We start from the raw sequence: 16,557 nt of genomic DNA, 5'->3' as shown, positions 1-16,557 counted from the left end.
TTATTTTGGGGAAGTTCTGTGACCTGTGTTATACAGGAAGTCAGACTTCATGATCACAGTGATGCCTTCTGGCCCTGGAATCTATGAGTGAGAAAATGTTTTAGGATGCATTTGTAGGTATCCTGCTGTGCAGAGCAGCAGGCTTCATAACACTTAATGGTTTACTACTGACATAATGGGATTACATCAACAACAGTAGGACTGTATTTTGGGTAGATACCTTGGAGGTGGAGTGTGAAATAAAGAGTCAGAAAACTTGATAACTCAGTGCCTAAGGATCACTATACCATGACGCGATAAGCATGTTCCAAAGGATAATTGGATTTTGGACATCGCCAATGTCTAGCTGGATTTGTTTAAATTTGCTCGTATTGGGAGGATTATGGTTTCCTGAACACTACCAATGTGATTTTCACCATATGAGTGCATCCAGCAGACTACTTTCAAATGCAATAGTATTTCCCTGGGGCCCTATTCTCCTCTGCAGGATGGAAGTATTTCTTCTTGACATGATTGGGTATTATTTATAACTTGCAGGGAAGAACAGGGTTCCAAGGTGGTTAATATACAAAAAAAGTCTAACAGTCTTTGAGAAGGCTGAAGGTGAGCTAGTTCTGCTAATGGAGTTGCCAAACTACCTTCATGTAGCCACTGTCCTTCAGCAGCAGTTCCACCTACACAATCATGCTATGGATTTGCAATACCATCAGAGAGGAGGCAGCACGTGCTGGGAGATTGTGAGGAATACAATTTTTTTTTTAAATTATCTTCCCCATGCAGGCAGACAGGTGTTTGTGGGGATAATCCATACTTTCTGGACCCCATCCTGTTTTATCAAGATTCTTCTGAAACAGCTCTTCACAAAGCAGAGTTCACAAAGTTAGACTTTCATGACACATTTCTTATAAGTAAATCAATAGCCTTCAGAAAAAGAGTTTCAATCTGGGTATGTTTCTTCAACTACATCTTATGCAAAATGAATATCAAAGTTATCTGCTCAGTAATTTTTGCTCCACTGCTTTAACTCTAAAAATATATCATTAACAAACTATTATGTGGGATGCTCCATGCTGAAAAGAGTAAAACCCCTCACTCTTCACTGCAACATTCACTAAACATTATTCTTTGGTACACGGTTTATGATCTGGTGCAGGCACTAATGTCCTTCTTTAAATCAGCCAGTCTGGTAGAACACACAGGAAACATTCTTTGAAAATCTGGTTCAGAGGATTGCCGAGAACTGTTGAATATTTACTTTGCGTCTGTGAATTTTTTTTTTTTTGTTAAGCTTGGAGAGCTTTAATGCTTTAATCTCATATACAAGCTCAGCAGAGCCTGAGTCTATCTGTAATGCTCTCCAAATCAGAATGAACCCAGAAGGATGACGTTCAATCTTTAAATCCTTCTCTGCAGAGCTATTTTTAACTCTCAGGTTCACAAAATGGATCCATACTATGGCTCTAGAGCTTTCTTACTGAATCCTACCTATTATATTTGACACAACCAGATGTTAGTCTTCAATTGCATTTAGGTCTAAAGGTTTCTCTCGCATGATTTCCTGTGTAGTCTGACAGAAATAATTTAATGTGACACAACATTTCCATCCCCAATGGTGCAACCTGATTCTCCCTCCCCCCAACATTCCCCCAAAAAGAAAAAAAATCTTTACTTGGCGGACAATATTTTTGCTTGCTGAAAGAGACATTATTGGTAGTTCGATTTAGACCATAAATACAAATTAGATACAATTATTTAACATGCAACATACCACGGCTTTGCAACAATAAATAATGCTATGATAAATCAAATGAGCCGGTCACAATTATTCTGCCCCTCTAGTTCAGCTACTCTAATTCCAGCTCTCACAGCATTTTTGTGCAATTTCAGCATCTACTTATTCGGAAGCCTCTCTCACACAACATTTTATGCACTCCTGTATACAGAAGGTAGGATAAGAGGTTTTCAGTTCCAGACAATGTAAAGATTCACATAAATGCACATGAAACATAACCCGGCCAAAGAAACTTATTTAGTACCAGTCTAAAAGGCAGGTAGCAGACAGATAAAATAAATGTTTGTTGTAGTGGCTGTTCCCACCAAAATTCTTCATGTGTTCCATAAAGGGATGAAAAAGCAAACCAAAAAATCCTGTAATGTATCTGCAGGGCCATTTTTGTTTTATTTTTAAAAGTTAAATTAGCTGACGTAGTTTATCATTGACACATCCCCTCAATTATAGGTACATATGATCAAAATAGACAGCCATTTGGATGCTCTACATTGGGGATCCTGTCATAAACCACCATAATCTCTTAGCTTTGCACTCTCATGCAGTCTAGTACAATCTCTAGTCATAAACTGGAAAGACTTTTGCATTTGGACAGAGATGTCAGGTAACAATGGATTTACAGAGGCAACCTAGAAATACGCAAATATTGTAAAACTTGTTAAATTTATCTCAAGAATACAACTAGTCTATGCTCATTCCCTAGCAACACTAAGAAAAAAATCTCCTTCATTAACATGGGATTAAGATGCAAAAAATATATCACAGTAAATAACGTAAAAGTAATGCATTACAAAGTTACGAAATTCAGCTCGTTTTATACAATTCCGGAACCTCTACAACACCTAAATTCCTCATCCAATCTGCCTTAAACTTTCCTGGAAAGTTCTATCCTGGGATAAATTCACAATTGTGACATTTCAGGTGCATTGATTGTACTTTAACAAAAGTGTGTTTGAATATTAAAATGGAGCTTATAAGAGAAAACTAGTTTCAGCCTTAACAATAGTTGAGTGTCTGTCTCTCCATAAATAAAACATATTAGAGGTTTAGGATGAGTTTTATATAGTATCAAACCAAAATAGTCCCTGGTACAATTGCCCCACTAATGGTTCCCTTCCACCAGCTGAGAGTCAATATTAAAGAAAACACCCCCATCCTCCTATGATGGACTGCTAATAGATTTAGAAGCTTGGAGAGCATCTGTTCCCTTACACAGTATATCACTTAATCACTACAGATTAAAAATTATGAAAGACAATATTCAAAGACCTTAAAGAACACACACTCATTCTGATGGAACTTTGGCATCTTGGAAGGAAAAACTGGGACAGTGTGGCTTAAGTACTTGAGTCCTTAAAGCTCAGGTGCTGGAGGGTTCCCAAGTTAGCCTGCACATCATCATCATGAGTTTGGGCCAAAGCCCATTGAAGTCAGTGGGAATCTTTCTACAGACTTCAGTGAGCTGTGGATCAGGCCTAGTGAAAGGAGAGCCCCAAGTTTCTGGAATCCCTATGGCACTTCAGTCTGAGTAACTGTGCTTGTCCTCCTGTACTTTCACAGGCTAGGGCAGTCAAATTATCTGAAGTCCCTGGCATGTGTTTTATGAAGAGTGATGGATATTACTGAACAGGATTAAAATAATTTCCATGTACTAAACTGGCATTTCCTACCTTAATGATCTCTTTGGCAGTGGAGTGCCTGCTCATGAACCACCTAGGAGGAAAGGCAGTGTGCAAAAGAGAAGGGAAGGTGGAAGTACAAAACTAAAATGAGAAACTTGATCCCTTAGATACCACTGCAACTCTTTAAATGATTTGCTGCATGGCACCAAATCGCTGCAATCACCACTATAATACTCTCGCTTTGCTGCACTTCATTACAGGCATCTAACGTAAGAAACTTTCAAGGCACTTATTTGCCCAGCAAACATTTGAAGAATGCGACATACTGATCAGAAATGTCTACAGGTTGCTAGTTTAAACCTCAGAAGAAATATTTTCTTTGTTTATTAAACTGCTGTGCTGTGAATGAAAGCTGGTCTAGCTAGGAGAAAAGGGACAGCAGGTTCTCTCTCTCTCTCTCTTTAGGTTAATACAGATGTCAGAAATTCCAAACTGAAAATAACGTTTTGTTAGAAATAATTCAAGGAAATAGCTAATTAATTTTCATAAGGGAAACATTCTTCTATGGCCTAGTTTTAATTCAAAATATTGGCAATAATAAGGGATTGTGTTTCATGTAGCCTACTTTTTTCTTTTGGTGGTGGAATTACAAGCATGCTGTAAAAGGCTAGCTATGATTTATTACAGGACATTCAATGAATTGGAGAACACATCCAAGCCACATAAATTAGATCAATTATTATTTCTCTCAGTGAACAGTGGAATATGTATGTAATGAACTATTCTGGCATATTTGCCTAAAGCTAAAGAGATAGAGAATTACTATTATGAGTGTACCAGGAAAGGAAAAACACTGCTAATTTTAAAGGCAGCAACTAGCTTCTTGCTCTGGAGATACAGTTATCTATGCCCCAGTCCTATGAGATATTGAGCACCTCTTGAGCAGCCAGAACGGAGGGTGTCAGTATTGCTCAGGATAGGTACTCTAGATGGTGAAATAAACAGAAGAGTGGCTATAGTAACAAAACAGCACTAAAAATTCCCCAATTCAGTTTAACCGAGTAGAAACTTGATAATTTTCTATCGGGCCCTGGACTTGCAGCCCCTACTCATGTGAGTAGGTCTACTGTCATCGATGCACCAACTCACATTCATAAAAAACATTTCAGGATCAGACCCCCTAGCCTCCAACTGCATTAACTTCTTTGTGCAAAGCTTTACAAGTGAGAGCTGAAGCGAAGTCTCACTGAAATCAATGGGAGATAGGCACTCAGGTGGTTTTAAAAATCCCACTAGGTGTCTAACTCTGGTCCTTAGGCACTTTGGAAAATTTTACCCATATCACACTTGACATGTTCAAAGTCCTGTACAAACAACTAGTTAATCCTTGGGAGGACCCACGTGGAAGGCAGGCGTTAGTCTCCTTTTAGAAAAGGGGGAAATGAGGCAGAGGTCTCACACCAAATCAGCAGCAGAGCTGGGATTACTATGCAGAAGATTCCTGACTCCCCAGTCTGGGCCAGACCCTGGCCTCTACTCCAGGGGCTCTGTGCTGCTCTGATGATTAAAAAGTAGCCATCAAGCTGACTTAACCAGCCCCTGATGACTCTCTCAGCTCGGGGAAACCTTTAAGTGGTACCAATTCATAGAACTGGCATCTATGCCATCCCCTCTCTGCTCCTGGTGCAGAGTGTATGGGGGAGAGAAGAGACTGAGAAAAATAACCATGCTTCAAGCTATTTTTGCTCCTTTGAGCTGTGCTATGTGCTCCTTGGCTACTGATCTGAATATTATTTTCATCTAATTATATCATGCTGTCGCTGAAGACGACTGTTTCAGTGCCAGAGCAGTGTAAAGGGACCTTAAGTGTAAATGGGAAACAGGACTGTAGACTCCTTGATGACTTTTTCATAAATTGGAATTGGGAAGGAGTGATACAGTCAGCTCTGCCCTCTGCCATCAAATACCTTGTCTCTGCTACCCCAACTCTGCATTCACTTACAATTCTGGGTTCCTTGAATCATGACAGTTAATTGTGAACCGAGATATTAAACATACTGGTATAATGTTAATGAAAAGACTCCAGAGGATTGTCCCATTTCAGCATTAGTATATGTACCCTTCTTGTGAAATGACCAATTAACCAGCTGTTGTGTTAACTGATTATAGCATTTGTAAAACTGCTGGCTGACCGTCTTTTCTTTCAGACAGTTGTAATGTAATATTGGCCAATGCTCATTTCTTAATCCATAAAATTCTTTCTAGTCTATTCTGAAAAGATAGATCATTCCAACTGACAAATGATATAAAGATCTGAAAAAAAAAAATCCAAATCTCATTTTGGTCAAAGAAAAAGCAGAACTTTCTGAAGGATTGCAATTTTTTCTTTTATCTTTACATTAGATCTGATTCTCCTTTCACTTCAGTTTTACACCAGTGTAACTCCTTTGACGATTATTGATATCAATTTATATCAGTGCAATTGATAGAAAAATCAGGACCAATATGCTTACGTTGTTAACAGATTGGACTATGTGAATTACCTTTCTTTCCGGACTAGAATAGGAAGCAGGCTGTAGGAGTCTGTCTCTGAGACCTGCTTGTTAAAAGGTCCCTTTTTCTTCCTACCACCTGACTGTCAGTATTATAATTAGTGTTTTCCTGGAACCATACCCGCAGTGTAGACTAGTTACCATTGGGAAATATGGGTTTGGCACATTAATAAAAGTGCCTTCATAAGGGCTGATAATAAACCTCATAAATCATAAACCTAAACCACCCTTCTAGCTCATGATTCTATACTAAGTGTAAATGCTACAACTATCTGAACTACACCGAGGATTTTCCTAGTGGCTGTTATGCTCAAATGTGCTTTCTTCTGATGAACCTACAGTAATGACTGATTAGATTTATTGTTCAGTTGATAACTGCTGAAATATTCCACTTTGAATTGCCAATCAAAAGGTGAAAGGGAGAAAGGCTGTGCAGGGGTGGCGGGTATACTCACAATCTACTTCCAGAATGGCACGGACAGATTTAGTAAGATCTTTGGCTTCTGCTGCAAGGGTTGCTGTGACAGTACGTCCATTCCTTCCCAGTCGTGCCAGGAGTGTTTTGGTAGATAATGTGCCTCTTCGGTCACTGGAAGGAACACACAGCAAAGAGATCAACTGTCTATAAGATTACAAGGGAAAATGTTCCTTTTAATAAAATAAAACAGGCATCCTTTCACCTTGTTGAACACATCTCTTGGTTGATTTTAGTCTCATTCCAGTAATAAATAAAAAAAAAATTATGCTACCAAATTCAGGAGACTTACTGTGACTCTAACAGCACCCCAATGTCAGAGGGCAAGGAGCTCCCCAGTATCTAGCAATGAGTTTCAGCAGAACAGTTCAGTGTACCCCAACTCACTAATGTCATAATCTATATCTAACAGCTGTAGGGTCAGGTATCATTGGAAAAGTAATAACACACTGATCGTTAATATTCTTGCATAGTGTATGTATGGTAAACCCACAAAGGACCACACAGTTGTGCTGGAAATATGGGACTAAAATGTGTTCAAATCAGACAAATGGGGACTTGGAACTCAGGTTTTTCCCAGACAAAGGAAAGGCTGAAGCCTCCATCCAGGTGCAATTATAATCAATGGGTCATTCATCTGAATATCAGAAGTTGCAGGAACAGATCAACTTGCATTGCAGCAATCACCAGTGGGAGAGGAACCAGCATGGAGTCTTATCCTCCAGACCCATGACTCCTTTACTTGGCATGAACTTTACCTGGTGGTGCACCCTTCAGAAGAATATGTTTCAAAGATTGATTGAACTATAAAAGAGAGAGTAAAGCACCTTTATGTTATGCTTCACCTTAGGAGACAAAGGAACTAAGCAATGTGATCTTGTGATGGATCCTGACCAGTGAAGTTGGGTGAGAGAAATCATCTTGAATGAAGACTGTATTTTACTAGATTAAGTTTATCCCCAGCAATGTGTTACACTTACCCAAAGATTATACTGGCTTCTGTACTCAGAATCTCCTATGAAAACAGGGTATACCAACTTTGTAAAGAATGAAATGTTGCTATCTCTGTTAGTCAAATACAATTGCCATTGACCTGACTGGGATTAGTGCATAAATACATAAGGATAGAATTTGTTTGCTACTTAACAGGCATCCTGGGAGCTTGATCCTGAAACTGTCAGTGAGACAAAACCCCTGATAATTTCAGTTAAACAGATTTGATTTTACTACGAATTTTGCATGAATAAGGTTTGCAGGATAGGGTCCTATTTAGCATTTATTCTTGAACATGAACAAGGAGAAACCTGCTCTGTGAGACAGGATAGAATTACATTGGTATTTTAAGAGGCCAAAGGCTGCTCTAAATCCTGTTGAATACATCTGAGCTGCAGCATTTTTTAATTAAAGTAATTCAGTTCACTTTCATAAAGTTTAGATAAATATGGTATCTCTGATTACAGGCTTGAATGCTTCTTGCTTTGTAACAAAAGCAGGTATTGCTACTGGAGTTTGCTGGTACAATCCTCACGGTACACAAGGTTATACAGTTGCCATATTTAGGGTCAGGAAGGAATTTTTCCCACTGGCAGACAGCCCTAGCCCTAGCCAGTGGTAAGAGGCTATTCCCTCTCCCTTATTGCAGGCATTACATGGCAGGTAGCTGATTATTTCATTCATAAGCTATTTGATGCAGTGGGCCAAGCGTTTTCTCCCTAGCCCTGTTAGGGGTGGTTTGATGATGTTCTGACATACGTGAATATGCACATTTTTCTTTTATTCCACCTTTGTTGGCAGGGTCATTGGCCACATAAATGGTGCAGGAAGTAACCTTGAAAGTCCTCCTAACCAAAATCTAAACTCTCGGAAGAAACGGAACTAGACAGATGTTGGTGGCACTAACCGTGGTGATGCTACTTATTACTGGACATAGGCGAGAGGCAGTCTCTACCAAAGAGTCTTACTCTTTGCATGGGGAAAGAATAAGTGGAAAGCTGCGGCAAGGGATAGAGTGTCTTTGGTTGATGGAAGCATGCAGATGCCCATAGGTGTGCTAGGTCTGTGCTGGTTAACTGTTTTATCTTCAAATTGTTAATGAAAGTTGCAGCCCTGAGACCAGTGTTGTGTTTTATTTCCACTGTTCATAAAAGTGGCATTCAGAAATGCATGGGAGTATAGAAAGAAAACAGCTAAGGCTTAGGATGAGTTGTTTGGAGCTTCTAACGCTCTCACAAAGGTTTTCAATAACATCATGTATTGCTATATTTCATATCATTTCACCATATTACCTTCAATAAAACAAGTTACGTTTAGGTTTTCTTACCTTAAATTTGACAAGGGGATGGAGTTGTCTGCTAGTACTTCATGCACAACCTGTTGGCAAACAATCAAAGAAATGAATAGTTAATGGTTTATAAGCTTCACATACTATTTTTGTTGCTTTGTCGTCTACTTAAAGACCTTCTGTCTCCCTGCAAACTTTGTACACACAATTTGTATTCCTAGCCACAGGGAATGAGCTGGGGTCTCAGTTTTCTTCTGAAGGACCCTAAATGATTTTTCATGTGGACAATATTCTATCAACCCAAAGCACCTCAGCCACATCTATGCAAATGTGAATAATATATTGTAGGACACTTTTCATATGGATTTTACTCTATCTCCCTAACCGCACAGATCTTCTCGTAGAAAGGCTAATTTGCTAAATCAAACGTTTTCCTATTGGCAGCCCATTATGTAAGGATTATAAAATGAGAAATTTCTCAGTCTCCGTGGAAGTAAAATTGTAGATGCAAATAAGGTATATTGCTGAGATATAAAAGAGAACACTTCAAATGACATAATTTCCGCCCCTAAGGAACTCTTTTGTATAAGCCTGCGACACCTTTCCCCCATATCTGACATTCAAAAACAAAGTCTAGGAGATTTTCTTATATTGGCAGTCAGCATAGGGGGAAGGAGCAGTAACAATTTTAAGCTGCCTGAAAATTATAAAATACAAAATCACCCTATTTTCACAGCAAGGGGCAACTTAGGTACACCATAGGGGGGAGGCAAACACGAATTAGCCAAAATTAATTAAAACACATCCGTGTTGTGTGTTTATGATCTATACGTCCATGTTATAAACCTTTCTACTATGTGAAATAAATATATGAGTAGACCAGGAGTACTTGTGGCACCTTAGAGACTAACAAATTTATTAGAGCATAAGCTTTCGTGGACTACAGCCCACTTCTTTGGATGCATCCGAAGAAGTGGGCTGTAGTCCACGAAAGCTTACGCTCTAATAAATTTGTTAGTCTCTAAGGTGCCACAAGTACTCCTGTTCTTTTTGCGGATACAGACTAACATGGCTGCTCCTCTGAAACATATGAGTAGACCATGTCCTCAGCTAGTATAAAGTGACACAGCAACACTAACTGGCTCAGTATAAAATGGTGCAGAACAGGCTGAGTTGGATTAAGCATACAGCAAGCTAAAATTCTGGTCTTTTAACATGTTTTCAACATAACCTCTGTTTACTGATGTATATCTGCCTCTTAATTTTGCAAATGGGCATTATTTTACTATTTCCAGATAAAGAAACTTGACCTCTAAATGCTAAGATATAGGTTTTAATGCACAAACAAAAGAATGCTTGTTACAATTAGGCACACAGCAACAATCAAATAACTCAAAAATCCCTACATGAAATTCTGCCTTAACCCGTATTTCAGCAGGTTGTATAAGCTGTGAATGTTTTTTTCAAACTACAGTTTTACACATTCATGCTTAATTTATCCTATTTGTTCCTTAGCTTTATTAACACACATCTTTTCCTAAACAAAATGCTGCTGGAAACAACAATGGAAAAAAGTTACCTCTACAAACTGCAGCAGTTTTGCAGTGGCCACCTCAAAGGTTTTCCTAGCCGATTCTGATTTCCGCAGCTGGCAGTCAAGCACAGTAATTCTCTTTCTTAAATCTTGAACATTATCCTGTGGAAGAAATTAAGTTAATACTATCTAATTCATTTCAAGACTTAATTTTATTTATCCTATTTGTCATTTTTCAAACTTTTTGAGTGAACGGTGAAGGTGATGGGGGATGTCTCTCCAAATTTTAAGGAAAGTGGAAGAAAGAAGCAAATACTGTTTTACCAAAAGGATCCCGAAGGCCCTAAAATTGCCTAAAAAATGCACATGACGTTTAAAATAAAATCTGAATTCAGAACTTATTGAGAGATATTGTAGATTTTAAAATGTTGTCCCCTCAATGCTTTCCTTGCATCCTTCCGTAGCACTCTTTATCTCCTCCGTGTTCAAGTAACTGAGGACTTATCTACATGAACAATTAGCTCACAGCAAACTGAGGTGTGACTGTACCCCACACTGGCCTGCTGTTGCCCAACTCCCTGCTGATGTGTGTTAACTCTTTTTAAGAGTGCTTTGAGGACTAGATCAAAGTGCTCTAACAAACTATTAACACGTCAGCAGGGTGCACAAGGACAGTTGATCTGCGGCAGGTTAGTGCAAGGTAGATTCACACCCAAGCTTGGTGTAACCCATCGTTCAGTATTTGTTACATGTCCCCCTTTGTGCCTGATCCATAGAGGATAAGAGTTTGGTACAGCCCTATCAACAGAGGCTGGCTCTTTAGCTGTAACGCGTTCAGTCTCTGGTGGCGTTGGACAAGATGGAGGCCACCATGTATACATGAACACATTTTGTTTACCTGATCTGTGTGCTAGGCAGAGGATTAGGCACAAAATACCTCCCAGTAAAAGGGAAAGAAAATGCCACTCTCTACAAAGACAACGGTTGACATTGCCGTAGGTGCACTTCTCTTGAAGCCCATCACCTGAATACAACCTACTATAAGATTTGCAGCTACTAAAAAGTGCTGTTACTAATAACTATATCTTTATTGAAAGCAAGCACACACACACACACACACACACACACACACACACAGAGTTTTGTGCAGCAGAATCCCCATTATTCTGAATATCAGAAAGTCTGCTTGATTAGAAAGTTTCTTTTCTGTAATGTATATCACACTGTTCATTACTGGAAAAGGAGACGCTAAGCCTACTTAGGGAGGATTTTATTAAATACAGCCAACTGCTGCTGCTTTACTAAGTACAGTTTTGGTTTCCCTGGCTTACAGATGTTATCAAAAGGCAAAGTGGAGCAAAACTCTTCTTCATGTACTGTACCTAAAGAAACAAGGTGAACTGATCAATATCTCTTGCTTACACTACCAGTTGCATAAATTAAATTTAGACGAGCACTTCAAAGTATGCTACTTAAGTGGCCTTATTCTCTACTGCCTTGCTGTTGTACAACCACTCACACAAAGTGGGAGTAAAAGGCTACCAAACTGGAATAGTAATGTTTTACACCAACTTATTTTTTTTAAATCTATCAGGTTTATTATGGTAATGCCTAAGGACCAGCCAAGAATGAGGCCTAATTGTGCTAGGTACCAACACAGACTAGTAGACAGTCCCAGCCCTAAAGAGCTTCCAACTTTGCACAAGTACAAGAGTTTAATCCTGCACCTGTTGCAGTCAATGGGAGTGTTACCACTAAACAAGATGGGTGGAGGATCAGGCCCCAGGTCAGATTTTTGAAAGCACTCAAATCCAGATTTTCAAGCACTCATGTCTGCGACCAGATTTTCAAGAAAGTTTAGCATCCAACGTGCATCAAAGTGATGAGCATAACTGAAAATCTGGACACTTATTTTGTGCTTAAATGGGAGCTGCGCTCTTTTGAAAATCTGGGCCTAAGCGATTGCACAAAGTGTGTGCAAGGCAGTGAAGTATTAAGTCCATGCACTTTATAGCTCTTGTAACAGTTTTTGCTTTTTTAATATTGAACTAATTTTCACATTGAAAATTTCAGCAGGCCACCCTTATTTTAAATTATTGGGCATATCCATTTTTCATGGGTAAACTAGGTAACTACACACACAAATTCCAATTATTATTGTTACTATTTTTTAATCTGCATTATTGTAAAACCTAAGAGCCCTACTCATGGTCCAGGACACCACTGTTCTAGGAGCTGAACGAACAAACAGAACTCTGACCCAGAGCTTACAATCTAAGTATAAGACAAGAAACAACAGATGGATATAGACAGACAACAGGGAAGTACAAAGAAACAATGGACAATATATGTCAGCATAAAAATGGATTCCCAGTTATGAAGGTTCATTAGAAATTGTCCCAAACTGTTTTATTCTAAATTGGTCTCTAAAAATCATTGGGGATAATATGGTGGCCTCGAGTGTGAGGCTCATTTGTTCAACCTTTTTCATTAAAAAAAAAATAATATTTAGGTCACACTAATGTTGTTTGTGTTTTTCCAATAATTAACTTGAGTAAATGTGAATGTATTCAAGAATAGTCCTGAATTTTATATTATTATTATTTGTGCATCACTGAGAAACAGGCTAAAATTCTAACTATATGCCAAGTGTAAACAACAAACGCACTTACAGAAGATACATCTGCACGGATTAATAACAGAAACCAGGCAAAAGCTGAACTGAACATGTGTGAATTTGCTTAGGATGCTAAAATATCTTTCAGTCTCTCACACTTTCTTGAAAGCTCTAATCAATCACAAAAATGATTTTTCTTTGCCTCAATTTTGATTACATTTATTAGTAAATTTTAAAACAAAACAGAAAACGAAAATATTCAGTGTTTTATACTTTAGTGCTTGAGATGTGCCATATTGACCAATGACCCAAATAAACTTCTGGCTCTTGTTTTTCCAGCCTAAAGATATCTAGATAAAGGAAGGCTTGTAGCCTTCACATTGCCCCCTTCACTACGCATCATTCCAGTTATTGAATAATACAAGACAAAACAGTGACCTACTTTAGAAGAGCAGATGAAAAGAAAATGAAAACAGGATACATGACAACAGCAAGGAAACCATGGTAACTATGAGAGATGACTGTTCCACTTACTTTATTTTGGCCAGAATGATCAGCAAGCTGAACCTTCAGCTCTGTAATTTCAGCCTCTAATAGGCGGATTATTTCTTCATAATCCATCTCCATTCCACGAGCCTGCCTCTGTGCAGCTTCTGCAAGATGAATCCTACTTCGCAGGGCTCTTGCCTCTTCTACCGCTGCCTTGGCTTCCTATAAAATACAATCAAAGTGAACAAGTCTCTGATTTAGATAAAATATTGCTTTTGGCATAGGACTTATATTTTGGGACTGATAATCAGAGAGTTCCATTTTTTCTTTTTAAAATTTGTGGTGTGAAAATAAGGGGAAAAGGTTTAAAAAAGAGAGAGAATTTTAACAACTGTAAAGTAAGACAGCCCTTTCCTTGACATTTAACATTTTAATGGACTGTATTCAACAAAAAATTATTTTCAGTTTCTACAGCAAATCCTAAAGAAATCATGACCACCAAACCAGGTTCTGAGTTCTAGTACACTGGTATAAATCCAATGGAGGTAAAAGTGATTTAACACCAGCGTATCTGACATTCATAATGAAACCCACCATCTCCATACCAGGGGAAAGCCTCCAATTAAGTACAGGTATCTGGTTTTCTTATTATTGCCTGAATCCAGTGAATCAGTCCACAGTTTCCACAGCATTTTTTTGTATGAATTATTAACCTTGGTATCCTGGCCAAATTAAATTCCTTTAAAAATGTATTGCTTTTTGTTTCCTTCTGGTTCTTGTATTCAACTCTTTACTCCTGTATTATTTAAGGAGAGCTTTCTATATAGGAGCCATAGAAAAAAAAAGGAAAGTAGACATAGGAGAAGGCAGGGGAAATTTTATGGTATTTTTTCTAATAAAAAAACATTTGTTAACTTTTTAAAATCAAGGTAGATAAATTATTCCCTGCTTACAAAAACAGCTGTGAGAGAATGTAACAGTTACAAAACTTAAACATAGAGAAATTCTCAGTTAAGTTTGTCACTGAATATTAATTCGCATTAACGTCTTTTATTTTGTAAATTGAGTATTGTTAAATTAAGGGCCTGATTCTGCAAATCTTTACTCATGCAAGTAGTCTTTCAGACTTGAATGGGACTACTTTAGTCATGGCCGGCTCCAGGGTTTTGGCTGCCCCAAGCAGCCAAAAAAAAAAGCCATGATCGCGATCTGCAGTGGCAATTCGGCGTGAGGTCCTTAGCTCCGAGCGGGAGTGAGGGACCATCCGCCGAATTGCCGCCGAATAGCTGGACGCGCCGTCCCTCCCCAAGCACCTGCTTGCCAAGCTGGTGCCTGGAGCCGGCCCTGACTTTTTCGTACTCACGTGATTAACTCTTTGAAGGACTGTGCCCTAATTTACAAATTATACATCAATGTGGCCCCTAAGTATTTAAACATTTTTTTCTATATTCGCCACCACCCCATAGAACCACGAACTCACTTCTCCTCTTACATTGGTGGAAATCAACAGTTACACTGAAGTGAATGGAGTTACACCAACGTGAAAACCATGGTCAGTGAGAAAAGAATCAGGCTCTGTGTCTATCTTTCTGGCTGAAGCCAGGAACAAACTGGTGAGCTAACAACTGAAGACTCCATTCAAAGTCAAAGCTCTCTCAAAGGAGCCCCTACTTAGGGCCAGATGCAGACCTTTCCACTTTGTTCCCTGGGAGCTGGATCAGACCCTCAGTCCCCCATTCACAACCAAGTTGGCAGAACCACAGTTTTTGTGCTGTAAACAAAAAATGAAACATCCAATGTGGTATTTTGAGGCTTCCAATGAGGGAATCCTTTAAAATTTCCCTTAAGGAATTAGGATTAACTCTGTGGTTGTCTGATGTTCACTTCACAGATCAGTGGCCACAGATGCAGTCTGCTACTGAATCAAGCCTTCAAATGCAATGAAGAATATCATGCTGTTGCGGGTTACTCCTAATTAAACTTAAGCATTTTGTGTAGCATGTGTAGATGAAACAGGCAATTCAGTGAATCCTATTCAGAACAAAAATTATCTAGCTACATATATACATTAGCTCTTCATTTAAAAGTAAACCAGCTTTATAAAAATATAGATTAACAAAAGGGATAAATCAGAGAGAGAGAGAGAGAGAGAGAGAGGAGATTGTAAATCTATATCTGATTTTGTGTTTTGTGGCTAAATCTGGTGCAAAATAGGTGTGTAAACCTTGGTGTCCTGTTCATGGTAATGACAGTATTCCATCAAAAAGTTTCTATGACTTTTCAAGTGGATTCAATACTCTTCTTAACTTCCAATCCTAAACTGCTGTGCTGTGTTGCTGTGCACTATTCATCAGCCACGATCCTTCCCACCACCGTGGTGAGTAAATAGATTCCAATATATTACGCAAGGTTAGAGTTCTATTTCTGCTGGAGTTTTCTCATTAATTTCTATGAGAATATTAATCTGTGGATCAGTCTGCAAAGGGCTTTGGGATGAAATTCCCATTGAAAGTCAACAAGAGCTGGGCTCTAACTCCTCTGAAAATCCTTCTTGAAAAGTCTCCTCCTACAAAAATATGTATCAAATGATATTTTATATATATATATATATATATATATACACACACACACACACACACACACATGCAGCATCACTGGTAAAGTGGACCTTAATGTAATGAAATGTACTGAAGATACTGCAATGCTCTTCCCCCAAATTCTTTGTATAATTGTCAGTAGAATTAAAAAACAAAAACAAATAAATGGCATTCACCATGCTATATCAATGCCGTTAAAACTTAAAATTTTTAACTTCCTTCTAAGTTTCATAACAAAACAGACACTCCCAGAGGAAGAAAGAAACATGCAGCCTTATCAGAGACAAGTTTTTAATTAGTTCAGCACACAGTTATCTACATCAGTTAGTCTGTTCCCTTATGTTTTAGAACTCCCAGGTTAGTCAGTATATCCTTCAAAGTGTCCGCTTTAGACCAAATAAGTTGCTGATCAAAAAGAAAGATATACACTGTACTTTGTGGTTCACTGGAACCAAAGCAGCAACCCATAGTTCTCCTTAGCTTCTTACTAATCTGGAAAACGTTTCCAATTTATATGCATTTACTGAACAGCCTTATTAAAGGTCAGAACCACTAGCATACTTTCCCCCCTATCTAGGATGCTTAGCTCAGTACTTTAAAG

At 38.5% G+C, this 16,557-nt stretch overlaps 1 protein-coding gene across 7 annotated transcripts in view; it reads right to left on the bottom strand.

Moving 5' to 3' along the window:
• STXBP4 (syntaxin binding protein 4) overlaps positions 1–16,557 on the bottom strand; it is a 128,488-nt gene that overhangs the window by 51,850 nt on the left and 60,081 nt on the right. For all 7 annotated transcript variants that reach the window (XM_005282796.5, XM_065563514.1, XM_008167541.4 and 4 more), the window contains 4 exons: positions 13,405–13,581; positions 10,299–10,415; positions 8,759–8,808; positions 6,419–6,552 (listed from right to left, as the gene is read on the bottom strand). In XM_005282796.5, coding sequence (XP_005282853.2) covers positions 6,419–6,552; positions 8,759–8,808; positions 10,299–10,415; positions 13,405–13,581 — 478 coding nt within the window. The remainder of the gene's footprint in view (positions 1–6,418; positions 6,553–8,758; positions 8,809–10,298; positions 10,416–13,404; positions 13,582–16,557) is intronic.

Source organism: Chrysemys picta, chromosome 12 (genome assembly GCF_011386835.1).
Source record: "Chrysemys picta bellii isolate R12L10 chromosome 12, ASM1138683v2, whole genome shotgun sequence".
Taxonomy (NCBI): domain Eukaryota; kingdom Metazoa; phylum Chordata; order Testudines; family Emydidae; genus Chrysemys; species Chrysemys picta.
This window is presented reverse-complemented; position numbering and strand designations above follow the sequence as displayed.